Genomic DNA, 19,015 nt, shown 5'->3' with positions numbered 1-19,015 from the left:
AGCTAGCAGTGTTAAATTTTATATGAAATCATCACTTTTGAAGAAATTTTTGAAGTTCAAAATTTTCAACAGTCTTATTACAAGGTTCCTATCTGATTATATATCATATCTGTTGTAAATTTGTAGTTCTTATAATTGTTAACAAGCGAAGGGCAATAAATTTTATTCTTTCAACGCAGAAACTATAAAATAAAAAAACTGTACACTGCAGAGGTATCCAAAGATATGAGTCAAATTTGAGCTAAAATCTTTTCCACTTTGAAAAGAAGATCTTATGCAGTCATACTTTCACTTCAAACATAAACGAAAGGAAAGAAGAAATCTCAAATGGATAGTGGCATTTTTCCTAAACAATTTGAATTATATATGCTCTATTCATCATTGCTTTGCTTTGTAGTGGGAATCCTTTTAGAAACATCAATCTTTAAATAAGCATTAGCATTATGCTTCGGTATGAACAAGAAATTTTCTGGTACCTTTCCTAAAAACATCTCCGAAATTTTAATCCAATCTCTAGACTGATCGCTAGCCAACAAAGTTTCTAGATCGGAACGGCCATGATAAAACGGCGGTCTCTCGTTCATGCGCTGTGGCACAACCTACAACCATAATATTTCAAATAATAAAAAATTTCTAAGGCCTTTTGAATAAAATTCTTCTCTTAAAACCTGTTTCTCTCTTGTTATATGCTAGCTACACAAATCAATCAATGATAGAAACTAAACATAACTGTTTGCTATAAAAATAATAAGCATTAAATTCCATTTTTGTAAAAGACAAAATTTAATATAAGACTATCAAATATCTTAATAGCTATTCTATTCAATTTCAAATGAACAATTAAACAATTAAAATGCTATAGAAGAAAACGAAAGAACGCAACAAACCTCTAACAAACCAACAGGTATGTAACGATATGCGAAAGAAAGCCATTCCAAGAGAAAACGACGAGTTTTTTCCACTCCCTCATCATCGCTACCCCAATGCTCCAAACCGTAATTAACGAATCTAAAGAGAGAAATCATATTAACAAAGTTGAAATGATGTGAAAAATGATAATTTGCAAATATATAAATTAAAATATATACATTTGAATGATGAATCAATTCCAAGTAGACAAAATAAGTCTAAACATCTTTCAAAAAAAAAAAAAAAAAAAAATACAATGCAAAGTCGTGCAGAGAATTACGAATATGACAGAAATTTAAGCATCAATTATAATTCTAAAAAAAACCGCTGATTGTAGTTAATTAATTACTCAAAAATTAACCTCTGTATATAATCCAATCGTTCACTAGCTGTAATATCCCAATGCCTACATTCTTTAATTTCTGTAAAAATCCATGGTTTCATAAGTGCTCCGCGACCAATCATAACACCATTAACTGGATATTTTTCTAACTTCTAAATTATAACACACTTTTGAAAAAAATTTGCATCCAAAATTTAACAGCTTGCTTAGACTACAATTTTAAATAGTGATCTAAAACAATTTTTTTTTTTTATTCCAAACTTTTACTTTTATATTACACATAAGAAATCAACAAATAATGAGCTGTAGAGAAATTAAGATTAAATTTGAAAAATGTAATTTGCCAAAAAATCAATCATTTAAAAGTCAGTGTTGAGGAGATGTTTGCAAATTTTTTCATGCAAATCAAAAACAGATAATGTTACAACGAAACAAAAAAATCTTATAAGAGAGTTTCAAATGTTAGTGTACTCAGGTAATAATCATAAAATTGCTTTCGAGAAATATTTTAGCTGCAATTACAAGAAATTATTAATTAGGAAAGATGATAGATCTAGCAGTCAATCTTTTTAATCACCTTTGCTGCTACCAACAATAAAGTAACACAGTTATAAAGTAATAGTTTTAATCATAATTTAAAAAAATAAAAACTAACCTCATAATAATCTGTATAAGAAAGTACATCACCACAGGCCCAAAATGGAATATTTTGGCAGGCCTCACTACATTGTTGTGTATATGACCAATCCGCCAATTTTGTATATCGTTGAGCCCTGAACCATTTCAATCATAATAAAATCTCACTATCGACACAAAAAATATATATATATATATAAAAACTTTACACTTAAATAAAATGTTATTAAAAAAAAAAATTCCTGCAAAATAGAAAATCTATTTGAAATAAATACTTAGAACGAGGATGCAAAGTAATTAGCTGTGGAGGACAATATTTAACCACTTTCGAGATTGTTTGATGAGCAGTGTAAACACCTTCCTGAAAAAAATAAATAATAATGAAAATAATTTCTAACTTTGTAAATCCATTATTTTATCCCAACTAAGAACATAATATAATGATATAATTGTAGAAAAATCGATACATACCTTAATTCCTGTCCGTAATTTCAAGGTTAGCGGAGTATTTCCAATTACTTTTGACATTGTTTTCATGACCTCAACAAGCTTATTAGATCTCAAAGCCAAACTACACCCTCCACCTTTTTCATTGACTAGATCAATCGGACAACCACAGTTGATATCAATAAAGTCTATCTGGAAAGAAGTATATTTATGAAAAAATTATAAGACGCTACGACAAATAAGCGAATAAGCAAATAAAAATTGATAAAAATAAAGAAATGAATGTCTACTTGCTCATTCTCAGCAATAATTTGTGCAGCACGAGACATTGAGTCAGGATAACCACCTGCTAATTGGACACCGAAATACTTTTCATTTGGATGGCGCTTTAATAATGACCATTCCGACGATGTACCATTCAGATAGTTTGTACAAATTCCTGAAAATTGTCTCACTGATTTTCATTATTTCCTCAATTACCTAAATTTTCTATTTGACAAACTTTAAAGAAAAAAAAAAAAAAAAAGAATTCTGAATATCCAACATACCCATTTCAGAACACGTTATTTCAGCACCAAAATCTACACAAAGTCGACGAAATGGTAAATTGCCTAACGTTGTTAATGGTGCCAAATATAACTTCCCCGATAATTCTCGCATATCAATTTTCAAATTTTCACGTTCCATGCAACCTAATGTTTGCAATAATTCAGCAACCGCCTACAAAACGTAGGAACTATATGTATGTACAAGTCACACTTCGAAATCATTCCTGAATCCAAATGATACTTTTTTTCCGGTAAGCTTTAAATTTGTTATGGCAACAGTCCACGAATGTGATAAGCTCTATTGCTTGACCAGTTATGGAAAAATGTAAAGTAAATGAAAATTTAGCAATTAAATAAATGAGACAATAAATATATTCCACTTTACCTGATCACTTTTTCCAAAATCATATTTTCGTTTCCTTAGTGCAATCTGAAGCGGAACTGAATTGGCATTTAAAGTTTTTTTGTATGAAACATCTGGAGATTTAGTAATTTGCTTTGCATTAGATGTGTGTGCATTTGCAAACCTAAATTTGATAAACTAGTTGAAAAAGATCGTAAATTTTGCCAAAAAATAAAATATTTTCAATATTTCTTAACAATTAAATTTTCGGTGATTTTTTTTTTTTTGACTTTAATATTAAATATGCATAAAATATAAATAAGTATATTAATAATATACATCTATTCATAACGATATTACGAGAACTATTAAAGGATCAACTATTAAGAAGATTGATTATGTGAAAAAAGGATGTGTTAAATAAAATCAAAAATAGCGTACCAAATAACTATTACAACAGCGTATTAAATAAATATTGGTAATAATGAAAAAGTAAATAAAATAAACCTGCATGCAAAAGAAAATGGGCATACACCACGTTGATCGAAATTATAACAAATTGAGCCTATATCTGGTGGCTTAATCTTTAGGTATTCTTCAATAGAATGCAATGATGTGCATTTCTCGGTATACTTACATGGTTTACCAAAAATAACCGATTCACATAATCTCGGAAGCTGTTGACGAGCATTTGTAAATGCCTAAAATATGTAAATAATTGGTTAATGATCAAAATAGCAGTACATAAAATATTATCAAATAAAGTACTAATTTGTAAAACAAGTAAAAAAGAAGGATGTATATCTGACTTAGAACTAAATTTCACATATCATCTGACTTAGAAGCAACTAAATTTCATTGCAAATTCTCTAAATCATCAATCTCTTATCGTAACTCACTTTTCGGAGTAAATGTCAAAATTCAAAGTATTTAAATTCATATTAAACAAGCATTTATTTCCTCACGAACATAACCAAAATTAATACAAATGTGAGGAAGAAGAATGCAGAAAATAACATTTAAAAAAAAAAGAAAAAAAAAAAGCTGAGAATACCGAAAAACATAAACACCAAGATATCTATGAGCGATTTTTTTTTTTTGAATAAATTAAACCAGCCTTACTAACTAAAATGCGAGATCTTGTCTAATTTTAGCAGAACATACAATCTTGAACAACAGATTCAAGTTGAAGTGTACAATGAAAGTTTTGCTGCAGTTTAGCTATCTGAATGCAACATACATATATTTCTAAAGGTTTTATCAAAAAATTTGTTTAACCTAATTTCAGCTTCACCTTTTTTTCTAATTACATTCGATATGTCGTTTGTTTTGGTGAATTAAAAGTGTCTTTTTTCCTTCTTTTGATTAATTTGAAATGATAACATATTCAAATAAATTAAAAAAAATTTTCTGAATTGAATTAAAAGCCAATGAAATCTCCGAATCGAAGCTAAAATTTAGTCCAGTTATTTCATAACGAAAAATCGTAATGAAAAATCTAAATTTACCTCAAATATCCTATGAAAAAGACTAGGCAGAAGATTTTACATTCATTATAATTCTATAGAAAAATGTAAAAAAAAAAAAGCATTAAAAACCGAACCATAACAATTCACGTATAAATTTGCTATTAGTAATACAAATTAAATTTAATAATAAAACCACAATAAAAAAAAGAAATAATAAATAAATTAAAAAGTTAAATCAAACAGAATAAGCAAATGCTGAGATAAAAAAGTACAGAAAGAAAGAAAGACTGACAGGCAGATCACTAGAACTAAGTGACTCTTACAAGATACAATTCTAACAGCTTTGGCTAATCAATCACAGCTGGACAAGAAGCATCATTAAATTGACGAACTTTGAATATTTCAACTTAATTAACTCATCTATATCAGAAATTATGTTGCTAAAAAGTTTGAAAAATATTTATATAAAAAGTACATAAACTTCTGTTTTTTTTTTGCCTTTCATTCTTTGAATTTGAAAACTAAATTTGATAATAATTTCTTTAAAACTTCGAAATTTGCAGTACAAGAAATAATATAACGATTAATTATATGAGAGAAATCAATACGAACATAGAACGTCATAAACATTTAAATTATATCCTTCCAGCAAAGGCTTAATTAATGAATACTTCTGAGTTGAGTAAGAGACGATAATAAGGATCTTAAAGATGCAGAGCATTCCTGCTGCATATTTCGCAAGGATATCATAAAGTCTTCAGTAGCTTTAAATTGCAAAGCAAAAGAGTCTGAGCCAGAGATGCCCGAACAAATAACACTGCTTTCAGTTTTCGAAGGGATACTGCCGTTTCTAGACACACTTCCTGATAAATTAGCATTAGAGCTAATGTTTAGATTTTCGGATTGAAAAAGTAATGGTGGCGATGGTTGTTTTGTAGTAATTTGCCGTAGAGCTTGAAGAACTTCCAAACGAAATTCAACTTTTTGTTCTGGATCCAAATTTCTTATAGTAGGAAGTAAGGTAGAGAAGAAAGCGCTATCTTCATCATCTTCCGGATCCGGACATCGTTTTTCCAGAATTATTCTCAGTTCCTCCTCCAATTTTTCCTGCTTTATCCAGTTACAGTTAACCTCTGCACTATGGTCCAAAAAAGGCTTCACAGTATTATCGAGAACGAAATCACAAGAATTTCCAGGATCAGTTGCTGAAGAATGAACAGAATCTGGCTTAGTAACACACGGAGTACCCAGGAATGCTAGCAATCCGGCATGGATATATTCGCGCGTTCGTTTACCTCTCGATTTTATTCCTTCGCCATTCTTTCTTCGTACATCTCTCACATAACAATCGCGTATATTTTTCCATTTACTTTGTATTTCTTTTTCTGAAATACACAAGGCTTTCAGAAATTTCAACAAAAATTTTTGAGAATTTACACCTCCCAAAAATTACGAACAAAGTTAAATATTTTAGGAAAGTGAAAAGAAAACAAAAAAAAAAAAAAAAACGAAAACTATGAAACTAACCAATTCTTTGACGTTCTGTCAAGTCCTTATTTTCAAAATCATGAATAAGCATGCGGCTAACAGTAGACCATCCCTGTCGCCGCTTTGTCCTATCTCGATAATCTTCACATGCTAAATTCCATAGACAAGGTAACTGCTCAACGGCCCAAATTATAGCTTCTGATCTGACTTCACAAACATCCCTTACGGGCCAGCTCACATTTTTCTGGAAACATCGGCGAATGACAAATTAACTGATGACCAAGCAAATTGCAAAAATATCCAGTGCGTTCAGAATGAAATAATAATTTAGTTTTGAGTCCAAAATCTTAAGTACTAATCCTCATCCTTTTCGTCAGTTCTGAGCAAAAAAAGAAAACATCCTAAAACTAAAGAAAAAAAAAAAGATCAGAAGAAAAACCAACATGCATAAAGCGGATAAATCTCATGCGATGGGAAAGATTAGTTGCATAAAGAATTTGAAAGTATAAAAAAGCATATTTAACAGTGAACATGCTTCTCATTAAAATAATAGATTACCCAGGAAGACCAAAAAATAATATTTACTTGAATTATAATATAATGGATTAATAAAAAGTCAATCGATGAGACCATCACGGTTTTTTTGACTTCTTTTTGAATTATACAATATTAAAGCAATTATAAGATTTGACAGATTTCTGAAGGAGACACACAAAGGATGACTTACATATAAATAAATCCAAGGACCACCAAGACAATACGTACCAATCATTAGCTTAGATATCACTTATATTAATTTAGAATTGCTTGAAGCTGCCAAATTAGATTCAGCAGACTAACTTGCTCAATGAGATTCATTTTTTTAAAATTAGTTACGTATTTTATCCATGGGAGTAAACATAAGAAGACAGCATGGAGGTCATTAACTATTTTGGTCATCTATCAACTACTGTCAACAGTGTTAGTGGAATACTGTGAGGAAATAAGTTCCTCGAGTTTGTGCAGATCCACAGTTGCACCAAAATTACAAACATCCAAAATCCAAAATTATGCAAAATACTTACCTCCCTGCATTTCGATTCAGACTTTGGTCAGATTTCACATACAAGAATTTTATTTCTTTAGATATTCATGAAAGCACCATTCAAATACTGCAAAGTTCAAAAAAGACGAACCTTGGCCATTTCCTTTCTGCGTTCGCGGTTCATGCCACGATATTTATGTCTCGGTCTTTCCATAACCACTTTGTCATAGTTTTCTGAAAAAAAAAAAAAAAAAAAAATTGATGCTTTGCAATGTATGGAGGAGCTAACAAAATAAGCATAAGCTCGATGAAAATTATGCAAACAAGAAGATCGACTAGAAAAGCAAATAAAAAACCAATTTAAAAACCAAAAAAAAAAACTAATTTAAAAAAAAAAAAGAAAGAACGACAAACAAGCAACCACAACTAGTTCTTGGATTATCACTCTTTTCATCGATATACTCTTTTTTAATAGGAGCGTAAGCAGGAGGTTTATTATCCATACTGATAGCAGCAGTTGTTGGAATATCGGCGATGGTGGTAGTGATTGTGGTAAATAATGAATTTTTTTCCATGTGGACAGTAGCGAATAAATTATAAGATTTACATATTTTATTGATTAACAGCAGCTTTATTTATCGCATCTAAAATACGTGTAAAATTTCTTCTGGAAAATAAATATCAAACGCTACACAACAAGCGTAAATCTAAAACGATGGAAAAATGAAATGAAGAAACTGAATCACCTGGAAAGCAGAACTTTATTTTCCAATAAATGGTCAAATTTCCCATTCGATAATACTCATAAATCAATCTGCTTTAAATGCCAACAGTTTTCTTATATTTATTTTTTGTAGAAAAAGAGAATGAGAAATTTCGAAATTCAAAATGGAAGAGCAAAGCACAACAAATTGAGTTTTTAAAAAGATTTTACTTTCGAATCTTGCGAACAATAAGACTATAAAATAAATTACACTAATCAATGCTAATATGAATACATCAATATTTATTTAGCTAATAAAAGAAAGTGAAGCATTAGATGTGCTAAATATTGAACAAATAAATTGATAGGTTTATTTTGAAACATTTAAATAACACATGGATCTCATCAAAGTATCTGTATCACTTTAACATTATAGTTAAAATTAGAAGTAAGCAAATAAAATGAAGAAGAGAGGGAGTATACTGCATAAAGAAATTTATTTACGAGAATACTGCATAAAAATAACAAAGATAAAGTTAATTTTAATAAAAAATAACTGAATTAAGAAAAAGTTACTATCCAATTATTAAAGAGGAAAATTAAGTTAAAAGTATGATAAATTTTGGAAAAACTTTCTACCATTGGAAACATAATAATCATCGAGAATAAATCATTAGATATTGACCACTTCTCGAGCTAAGCGGGAAACACTCAGCAAATTTAGCCGCTTCTCTTGCTCTCGGCGACTTCCAAAACTGCATTTAACATATTTTTTCCCCATGGTAATTCGCGGTTTGAATATTCTCCTTTTGTTGTGTTTTTTTTTTTTTTTGTTGTTGTTTAATAAATTGACAATTTTAATTTTCATTCATATTTTTTATTTGCATTATTCATTGGTACTGAAATAATTATCAAAATCACATAGATTCTGATGAAGTAATATTCGTTGATAACCGGAAGAAACTTATTGTATTACCAAAATGACTAATTACGATGAAGCGCCAAAATATATCAATGATAACACTTATCGTAAGTATTATGAATACGTAATAATTAATTCTATAGAGTTATAATTAAATCTCATTTACTAACAGTTATTAGTAACAAAATAAATTAGATTAATGTGTTTATTTGATTCATAATTAAAAGCCAAATAAATTGTATTGTTTTGTGTCTTATTTATTCTGCAAGATATTCGGGTTTTTTTCTTTGCAGAAGTTTTTGAAAATATCAATGCATCACGTATTCTCAGGGATATTACATTCGTAAGGTTAAATGTAGAAGATGTTTGCATGAATGAAGAAGATGAATTTATCATGGAAGTGATCAGAAAACGATCCTTGTTTGGGTACTGTTTTTTTTTTTTTTTTTTCTTTTAAATTTTTCATCCCTTTTGTTTCGTTGGCCCAATTAAAAGTTATACAATAACTGAGTAATTTCATCATGCTTTATTGATATTCTAACTTTTATATTGCTCAATTTTCATAGTTTAGATTTATTCTGGAATATCAATTTCCATCGATAGATGCTGCATCTACATCACTGAAGGCAAGGGTTCGCATACATGCAAAGCACTTCAATGGTAATGTCATTCATTTCCGACATAAACGTGTTATACGGATTAAGATGATTCCGGAATTGGTTAATTTATGGAAACGGTCATCGTTGTTGTTAGCAATTTATGCGAAATTGAACACATTGGGAAAATATTCTGTTAGTTTAAATTTCCCCAAATTCGATTCAGTTCACTATTATATTATTGGTAATCATTGATAGAAAGACTTTTTTCAAAATAAATTCGGGAAAAATTTCTTTTTGGGAAAAATTGATGTTTTCAGTTTTTGTTTGGAAGCTTTCGTGTCCAATATAGTTTTTCTTTACTGGTTTCATGATTTTTTTTTTTCTTTTATGAATAGTGTTGTTGACTGTTCCGCGAAGAAAGAGTGATGCATGTGTAATTTCATATTTCTTTTTACTGTGTTTTGGGTCTCAAAGAAATTTGTGCTCTGCAAACAAAGCTTAATATAAGGATTACAATTAAAGCAGCCCGAATTTTACAGATGAAAAGGTTAGGAATCTGTGAAGTGCCGTTAGAGGAACTTGTTATTCCTCCTTTTATCATCTGTCGAGATTTTCTGTTTGCTGGTCCCGGATTCTCAGCTTCTGCTTTGGTTTGTTTTCAAAAATCGAGTTTTTTTTAAATTTTGATCGTTTATTTGACAGAATGAATTTGATTAAGTTAAGCAGGTCCTCGATTATGAACAATTTTTTAAGATGCTCTTCATCTGTTGTTGTTATTATTAGAAGATTTTGGGATACCAAAATACAAGTGAACTTACAACTTTCACTTTTAACTTTTAAGGACTTAAGTCGTGATGCTCAATTTGTTAATTAATCAATTAAATTGTCATAACTTTAGTGCTGCAGATAAAAATTGATCTTGGATCACATATACGACTATTGATGGAAAGGTTGGAATGGATGAGAAATGGTAGTTTACCACAAAATGGATCAGTTACTCGTGCCAGATCAAGGTCCTGCAGTAGAAAAGGATCAAGTTATACATCAAAACGACTAGCATCTCCACTACCACAACGTCGTGCCTTCTCTTCATCTCCTCCTCGTTCTTCAAGGATCGCTGATCAAGTTAAGTTTCTTGTTGCTACTTTTATTCTATCTTGGAATATCATTTTTATGTTTTTTTTTTTTTTTTTTTACAGTGAGTGAAAAATTTTTCGGACATTTGAAAATTTAATTTTAACTGTTCAAAAAATATTTTAGTACTGAGACCTCCACCGTTGAATCTTGACAGTAGTAGTTCACGAAATACTTCACCGCATGCAATTAATGTTCCGCGTACAGCAATACGTGAACTTTGTCCAACAAGTCCATCTTATCGAATCAGATTAACCGTTTATTCGGCTCGTCGTTTGCCACTTTCATTCAATTCCAGGTAATTTTTCCCTAGTTTTCAAATATTTTACTGGACGGTAATGTTCAATGTTCGTTAATAGTTTTTCTTAAGGAAATTAATGCACATTTTCCTTTTACAGAGGTGATGCTGTTGCGCCATCAACTTATCTAACGGTGATTGGAGAAGATGGACGTACTTTGAGTTCACCGGTACGTGCTGGATCATTACATCCAGAATGGAACTGGACGGAAACATTCAATGTTTGTTCATAATTTTATGTACAGAATAATTCAACAATGTAAAGAAAGCTTTAATTCCTTAATCTTTTCCCAATGAGTTTGATTTTAATTTTCCAAATTGAGCAGCAGATTCTTTCTGTTTTAGGTATCAAGAAGTCGTCAAAATTTGGTCGTGAAATTATGGAAGCGTTGTATTGTTGGAGCAGATAAAGTAATTGGTTTTATATCACTACAACTGCCACCTACTGATACAAGAAAATCGGAGTACGAAATGTCAGATTTATCAATTTCAGATCAAGCACCACTGATAACTGTAAGCATTTATTTTGTTGTATTATTACGATTGTTGTTATGTTTATTAGCTATACTGATATATAACTTAGTATTTTAGGTGAAAAAAAATCGTTTCCATATTTCTGATCTAAAGTGCTGAAGATATTGTTAAAATATGTTAAAATATACTGAAGATATTGTTAAAATTTACTTATTACTTTAAGTTCTTTCTACCGATCACTCTACATTCAAAGCTGTACTCTTTGCTATAAATACATGCAAAAATGCACATCTTTGATTGTTAATCTTTCATTTGCTCTTTATTTCAGCTCTCTATTTCATGTGAAACCTTTCCACATGGTGAGTCATATAATAACACGCCATTATTGGCTCCATCACCACCAATACCGCTCAGGCCTTTTCTCACTGAAACATGTCCACGATTACAAAAGATGACAAGGGAAGAAGTATTCGAAAAATTGAGGTAATATAATGGATTATTTTTTTGATCATTTTTGGCGCATAAATTTGATGAGCTTGGTTTTAAGAAAAAATTTTGAGTGTGTACTTTGTTTTCCTTTTTCAAATTAATTTAGAATTTTATTGCTGCTTTAGTCTAGGCTTTAAACAAACATTAATTTTCGGAAAATTTAACAGGAAAAATATCTCCGAATTAGAACATATGATGGCGCGATTGAAGTATTCGTGATTGCTGCTTCTGATGAATATTTTTGGCTGAATACAAATTGCCTGTGTATTTATGTGCTCTTACAAGTGATATCACACTGAAACTGACGATCCTATTAATTGCAAGTTGCATTTCAGTTTTTTATGAGTGTAGTTTGAATTTATTGTGATTACTAGTCCAAAAAAACAAGAAATTAGATTTTTCATGTTAAAACTAGAAGTGCAGCTGCATGGATTAATCAAATACTCCTAAATATGCAATGTATACTTAGGCGTGTCATTTTATTAATTATTCATATCTGCTTTACCCGTCGAGCATTAATCCTGTAATCCTAATCCTGTAATGTGACAACCGCTAAGCACAATTATTGAAAGTCTATTAGCGCTTGTCGCATATTCATATTTACACAATTAGTTTAGAATTGCAGATACTATTAGGTTTCAACTTATTTTTTCCATTATTCATTTTTAATGGATTCAGCTTGTGAATAGTTGCTGCTTCAATATAAACATATTCGATATACACATATATATTCTTAATCAAGTGATTGAGAAAATAATTACTAGGGCTACTAAGATTCTGCATGGTTAAGGGATTTAAAATTGGCAACCTTATATTTCAGGCGAGATACTAAGAGATTTACAAACTTCATAAATTGTAGAAAGAGAAATAATATAACGTCTAACTAATCTACATCTACTTTCTTCTTGATGCTAAGTGGAATTTTGTCCAAATAGTATATATTTAGGTAATACATTTCGAATTATGAGCACTTCCAATGATAACATCAGTACTTTTTCTTTTTAATTTTTTTTTTCACTCCAGCTGTATTTTCTTCTCAAAGAATTTCAGTTTTTGACTTTAGTAAGTCACAATTGTCTTCACTTTTCATTCTCTCACTGACATAGTGCACTCACCACTAAGATTAATAAGTTGCAAAGCTTTAATTTGAATGTAAAAAAATCATGCGTAAAGACGTAGGTCACAAAATATATCTGCTAGATTTGAACGTTGGATATTATTAAAATGCTGTCACTGTCAACAATGCACACATATGATGTAAAGATGTGCAAAAATATATCAAAGCATTTACTATTCTATACTAAATAACAAGAAAATGCAAATCTAATTGTGATGAACATATGAATTCAATTAACATAACTGTAATTGGTGTTGCAAAAGCAGAATAAGTTCTTTCAAAACTCTAGAGAAATGCAATTAATTGTTATTAAAATTATCAGAACTCAATATGAAATCCGAATGACATTGAAAGAGCTCATAAAGAAGTAGTACTCATTAAGGGCATTGAATGAGAGAAATGCTTACATTCGTTCAATATAGCTTTTTTTTAAAAACAAATTTTTTGAGAACAGGAATATAGTAATTGAAAAGAGAATGTGAAGATTTCTGGGAAATGTTAATGCTAAAAGGATGTCAGAAAATGAAGCTTAATATTCTAAACCTTCCTGCTTTCGCTCTTATGATTGACCTATGACCTACGTACAGTATAAAAATTACACAAGCAATAAACTTCGAAATATGTGTATTATTTATCGAGAATTTCGAAGCTATCATCCTTAAAAACTGTTGCTAAGCTCATTTGTTCTGCACAGCAAACTTCAATTTCTCCCATTTTCTTCTGATCCATATTTTGCTTTCTATCATTTGATCTTTCATCATTGGAATCTTCCAATTTTTGAATTTCCACAGTATCTCTCTGAAATTCTGCTCCCGGACAACTCTCCGATTCAAAATCAAATGCATCTAAGTTTTGAAGATTCGCATCATCTGATGCATTCTGAGCAGACGATGAAGGCATACTTTCAGAATGACTACTTGTTGACGATGAACGCTTATATTTATTTTCATCGTTCTGTGTTTTATGTGCTCTTGAAATTAACTTATCACTGCAAGTCGATGGTGCTGGATCTTTTGGATGGATCTTTGGTCTTTTTCTCAACGATTTCTGAGAATTTGACTTCGTTCTCAGTGCGAATTCAGCTTCGCTTGAGTCTGAACTATCTAAGTTCGGGAATTTCAAACCACGAACAAAATCACGTTCATCTTCTAAAAACAAAAAAGTAATGACTTGTAACTATTAGAAAATAATAGTTTTAAAGATACAAATTAAGTTGCCTACACAAATATATCTGAAACTGAAGATGAGGGAAAAAAGGAAAATCATTTCTCACAGTGATAGTGAAAAGAATGAAATAGCTTATTGTATTTTGCTTAATAAATCTGGCTCGAAAACATACAGAAATTTAAAAATGACCTGTGAAAGGACTAAGAGATCGACTTGGTAACGAAGGTTTGTCGGAGGCTTCTTCAATGTCAGATTCTTCTTCATTACTGAAACCAGGTGGTAGCAAATCCGCTAATTCAGTATCTGTATCATCTAAACAGCTAATTGTATCGCAAAAAAAAAAAAAAAAAAAAAATCTCATATTACATTAAAATTATAAGATTTGTTGTGTTTGTTCTATACCAATCAATATTCTAGAGATTTTTTTATCAGAAAGTTGTTGGAATTTATTTTTTTAAAAAAACAGCGGTGTAAAGACAAAGAGTATAGTACTTTAAGTATCATTGGTAAAAAAAAAAATCTGAGATATAAAAGATTTAGAGAATACAAATGTAAATTACTTACCGCAAAATGGCGATCTTTCAGGAATATGATTGACAACAACTTGGCAAACCGGACCTAAACAATAAATTAATAAGTAGTCCTCGCATACTTTATATTTCTCATATAGAATATCAATTACCGGCTGCAGTAAAATTCGATAAAGTTGTGCGCAGACCTGAAATTGTCAAAAAAATGCTGAAAAGAATGCCTACAAAAAATTAAAAAAAAAAAAAAAAAAAAAACTTTAAGTAGTTTTTTGACAAGTAAGTGAGGTCATTCAAGAGGTATCAAAAAAAAAAAATCATTATCCATTTATTCCCGTATATTAAAAGATACTGTCTTGATTTGAAGTCAAAAGCAAAGAAACTATAAACTAAGAGTACATACCTTATGCATTAATGAAATAAGTAATACAAAGAAAGGCCATAATATACTGTCGCGCACTCTTATCGCTAAAGTACGCAACAATCGTTTTATATATACCAAAACTTTATCAATTTGGTGTTTAATCCATCTGAAATATGCAAAGAAACGAAGTCTAAAAATTACTATAACACAAACAGATAACAAAGATTATTAAAATAATCATAAACATTTTGGAATAATTTAAAATTAAAATAATTGAAATTTTTAGAATCAAAAATCACTTACATTTTAACTGGATTCAAGATAGACTGTTGAAAAAAATTATAAAAACATTTGAAATATCTTGAAAGAAAAACAATAAATGGATTAAACCAATAGCCATGAAAAATATATACAAGACCAAAGCAGAAATAGTTAAAAAGTAATTGTAGCCGAAGTGTAATATTTAGAATAAACCAAGACTTAAGACTAGGCCACCAATGAGCAAACAGCCAATATTGTAGAAATTGAATAATTGCACGACAAGCATTCCGTATTGGTTTAACAATTTTCGTTTTTATCCATCTTATAAGAGCAGAAAAAAAATTCAAAATTGAATTTTGAACAGTGACAAATGTATAATGAATATAATTTTTTATAGCAATAATAGTATAATATAATGCATCTTTTGATCTAATAAATGCCACATTTAAACAGTGCTTTAATCGTAGAATCATGCCAATTAAACCATTTTTAAGTGTCAAATATCCAAAAAATATTCCATCTTTGAGAAATGTTATTATGAAAACTATTCCATTCCTTGTACTCATTATTGCATTTAATATTCCATTCCTTGTAGTCATTACCAGAAATACTATTCCATTTATAACTGCCACTGTAAATATACATATTACTATTTTTCATGCCAATTATTAACTTTAAACAATATTTTCATAGATAATAAGAAATTTTGATAGTAGTGAAAAATTTATAAAATTTACTTCTAAATTCGTAAACTGTGCATAATATGAAATTCTTAAGATTGAATAAGGTTGAAATTGTAACATTTAGCACAGCATTTTTTCCAACGCATAACTTAGTAATTGTTGCAACATAGATACTTCTTACTGTTGCTTTTATCCTCAGTAATTCTTCCATGATTTTTTCTAGTATTGCTGGAAAAAAAAAAAAAAGTTCGAAATAAAAATTTTATATCTCTCAAATTCTTCCAACAAAGGAAAGAAACAAAAAATCATAAAAAAAAAAAAATAAAAAAATAAATAAAACATTGTTGAAAGACATTATTCTTCTTTCAAAACATAAGAAAAAAGACAAAAATAACTTCTTAAACACTTCAAAGCTTTCCTAAAATTGTTGGAAATTTTAGTTTTAAAAAACTAAAACATTTTAAATAGCAACAGAAAGAATATCAACAAAAACATGAAATTAAAAAGAAAAAATTTTTTAACATTTAAAATAAGGAAAACAAACCTATCAGCCATTTTAATCTGATGATATAATCAAGAATTCTATAAAATTTACAGAAAGGAGAAATGATAGTTATCTCAGCAATATATTTCGTTGTTATGCACACTGTATATAAACATTCGTTGATCTTTTGTGGTATTTGATAGTATAGCCATACCGGGTTTATCATTAATAATCCAACTAAAAAAGTAAAATTTTTTTTTAGAATGCGATCAAATAAAAAAGAAAATTAAGTAATAACGAGTTATAAGAGGTCAAATTCAATAAAAAGCACATTAAGAAGCACATCTTTACAAAGTAAATACTATAAAAATTATAGGAAGTAAAAAGTACAACTGCCAAAAGTATATATCATTGTTTATGTGTTTACTGACAATGTAATCTTTAAAAAATCAAAAAAAGAAAACCTGCACTATATGCACTCCAACATGCTTTTTCAAATTCGGTCAAATAAAGGAACTTTGCACTGTACAATGCCATTACTACGCTTGCCGTCTGTAAAAAAGAAATAGTAAATATTTTTGAAATTACTAGAGTTATCATTCAAATTTATATCAATGCTAATGAATCACAAAATAAAAGTTATTAATGATCAAAATGACAGAACTGAAAGAAATTTAATCTATAACTTAGCATAATGCCAATTATATTGTTACAATCGTATTTCACTCTAAAAATCATATTTTAAAATGAATTTTTATAGTTTTAAATTCTGTTGTCCTAATTTTCATTCCTTTATTTCATTTTTCAAACCGCAATAAACTTAACCAAAAGTGTTCGATTAAAAACTTTTTAGCTAAAATTTGCAAAAACTAACCCTCAATACACTTCGTATAGGCCATGTTAAGATATGGCACAAAATACTTCGATCATAAGTTGAGGATAATAAAATATCCCAACTGAAGACACCTGCAGCAAATGAGATCAATAATCGTAGTTGTGTTCCTTTATCCAAATAAAAAACACTCCACCTAAAAATAAAGAAAAATGAAACGAAAGCAATCTTTTATAACAAAAAAAAAAAAAAAAAGAAACGCTCAAAAAATTTGAGACTTAAATAATCTTTCCAGTAACTTTTACATTTAGTCGTTTCTCTTCTTTTTCTTTTTAGATATGTTTTGATCCAATTTTTTAGAATCAACTTTTTCTATTTGCAATTTTTCTACAGTATATTCTTTTATCGAAATAAAAGACACTTTACCTTCCTTTTAAATTATCACATACTATCTCTTCTCTTATCACATAATTAAGATCAATCGATTATTCAATACAATCGAACACAGATAATAACTGGATATATATTTATCATTTTATCATTTAAATATCTTTACAAAAACTTATTCTTTTTTAAAAAAAAAAAATAATATTCACTTACCAAAAAGCACTATTAATAAACATAAAATATGGTGCAGAAGCAGCGGAACGCCATTCGATTACTGCTAAAATAGCTGATTTTATAGCGCAGTAACCATTCCGCATAATTTCCATTTTCTAATTGTTTTAACATCAAAATGCAATATAAGCAATATGATGATAATTAATCAATGATGATATTACGGCAATTTCATCTTCATCCTTTCCATATCATAAATATTTCAGATAAGTTAAAATCTAAAATTTTCATACTTGAATCATAATAATAACAATAATAATTAAGAAGATATAATAGATGGATAAAAATTAATAAATGTTATTTAAGAATTAATAGAATAAATGATGCACATCTTATATATTAATTCAATTTCAAATCAATAATGATATATTATAAAATATTATATGTATTAAAGTGATATACAATCAAATGTTCATTCATTCATTGATTATTATTTTTTGGTTCTTTTTTCTTTGTTTAGTCCAAATATTCAGTCTAATATGAAATTGAAATTACAAATTAATATGAAATGAATTTACTACAGATGTGTTAGTAGTGATAAAAAATCATTAAAAAGAAGAAAAAGAAAAGATAAAATTTGCTTTCTAGAAGAAATATGAGGGTTGCAGAGAGAAAAATTTTGTGAAAAGTTAAATTTTGAAAAAAAAAAAAAAAACTGACCAAACTAAAAGAAATCAATAAACTATTGATTACTTTTGGTAATTAATTATAACACAAAAATTATCAACCAATTGCGATGTAAGTATAATTGATTAGAAATTATAATTAATGACTTAGATAAATTAAGCAATAAAAATAATTTTTACTAAGATAAATGTTATTATTGATATATTCTAAATGCTAGTGCAAGAAGAGAGAAATTTTGAGAAGATTTAGAGAACAAATATTTGTGAGATGTGTGCAACATAGAAACAGACTATAAGTAAACAAAATAAATGTTAAAAGCAAACATTAGACAGTGTATTAGTTAAGATTGACAGTACATTAGCAATCTTAAATGTAAAATTAAAATATGAAAAGAAAAGTTTTAAAAGTTTGAAAACAAAACAAAGAAAAAACAAAAAAAAAAAAAACAACGACTAACAGAAATGTGTAATAAGACATAAAATGTTTACTGATTAGCTTTATGATTGTAA

The 19,015-nt window shown here is 28.8% G+C and overlaps 4 protein-coding genes across 5 annotated transcripts; 1 reads left to right on the top strand and 3 right to left on the bottom strand.

Annotated features, from left to right (window-relative positions):
• Positions 1 to 371: 371 nt before the first annotated feature.
• Bm14787 (dihydrouridine synthase domain containing protein) lies at positions 372 to 3,927 on the bottom strand (the record flags this gene model as incomplete). The annotated part of the gene is made up of 10 exons (XM_001894706.2): positions 372 to 599; positions 888 to 1,008; positions 1,271 to 1,404; positions 1,908 to 2,025; positions 2,164 to 2,249; positions 2,360 to 2,527; positions 2,626 to 2,774; positions 2,884 to 3,055; positions 3,269 to 3,410; positions 3,734 to 3,927. Coding segments are annotated over 10 exons (1,512 nt in total), but the record flags the coding sequence as incomplete, so codon positions are not given.
• Positions 3,928 to 5,355: 1,428 nt separating this feature from the next.
• Positions 5,356 to 7,782, bottom strand: Bm6406 (the record flags this gene model as incomplete). 2 transcript variants are annotated; one of them, XM_043076068.1, is made up of 4 exons in its annotated part: positions 5,356 to 6,080; positions 6,223 to 6,427; positions 7,359 to 7,441; positions 7,629 to 7,782. In XM_043076068.1, 4 exons carry the CDS (start codon positions 7,780 to 7,782, stop codon positions 5,356 to 5,358), a joined length of 1,167 nt encoding a protein of 388 aa, XP_042932002.1. The 2 variants fall into 2 exon arrangements, with proteins under 2 accessions (XP_042932002.1, XP_042932003.1); XM_043076069.1 differs by lacking the exon at positions 7,629 to 7,782 and having other exon boundaries at positions 7,359 to 7,421.
• A 1,108-nt stretch (positions 7,783 to 8,890) lies between these two features.
• On the top strand, positions 8,891 to 12,045 carry Bma-sas-1 (C2 domain containing protein; the record flags this gene model as incomplete). Its single annotated transcript, XM_001894705.2, has 10 exons — positions 8,891 to 8,939; positions 9,126 to 9,258; positions 9,404 to 9,623; positions 9,971 to 10,081; positions 10,338 to 10,533; positions 10,692 to 10,863; positions 10,964 to 11,084; positions 11,209 to 11,376; positions 11,666 to 11,820; positions 11,994 to 12,045. The coding sequence occupies 10 exons, from the start codon at positions 8,891 to 8,893 to the stop codon at positions 12,043 to 12,045; spliced, it is 1,377 nt and encodes a 458-aa protein (XP_001894740.2).
• Positions 12,046 to 13,570: 1,525 nt separating this feature from the next.
• Positions 13,571 to 17,974, bottom strand: Bm2796 (Uncharacterized protein; the record flags this gene model as incomplete). The annotated part of the gene is made up of 10 exons (XM_043076067.1): positions 13,571 to 14,091; positions 14,300 to 14,422; positions 14,675 to 14,828; positions 15,041 to 15,167; positions 15,305 to 15,893; positions 16,000 to 16,173; positions 16,490 to 16,666; positions 16,894 to 16,981; positions 17,304 to 17,457; positions 17,862 to 17,974. The coding sequence occupies 10 exons, from the start codon at positions 17,972 to 17,974 to the stop codon at positions 13,571 to 13,573; spliced, it is 2,220 nt and encodes a 739-aa protein (XP_042932001.1).
• Positions 17,975 to 19,015: the final 1,041 nt, after the last annotated feature.

This window comes from Brugia malayi, assembly GCF_000002995.4.
Source record: "Brugia malayi strain FR3 genome assembly, contig: Bm_v4_Chr1_scaffold_001, whole genome shotgun sequence".
NCBI classification, from domain to species: Eukaryota; Metazoa; Nematoda; class Chromadorea; order Rhabditida; family Onchocercidae; genus Brugia; species Brugia malayi.
Note: the sequence above shows the minus strand (reverse complement) of the source record. Positions and strands in the feature narration are given on the sequence as shown.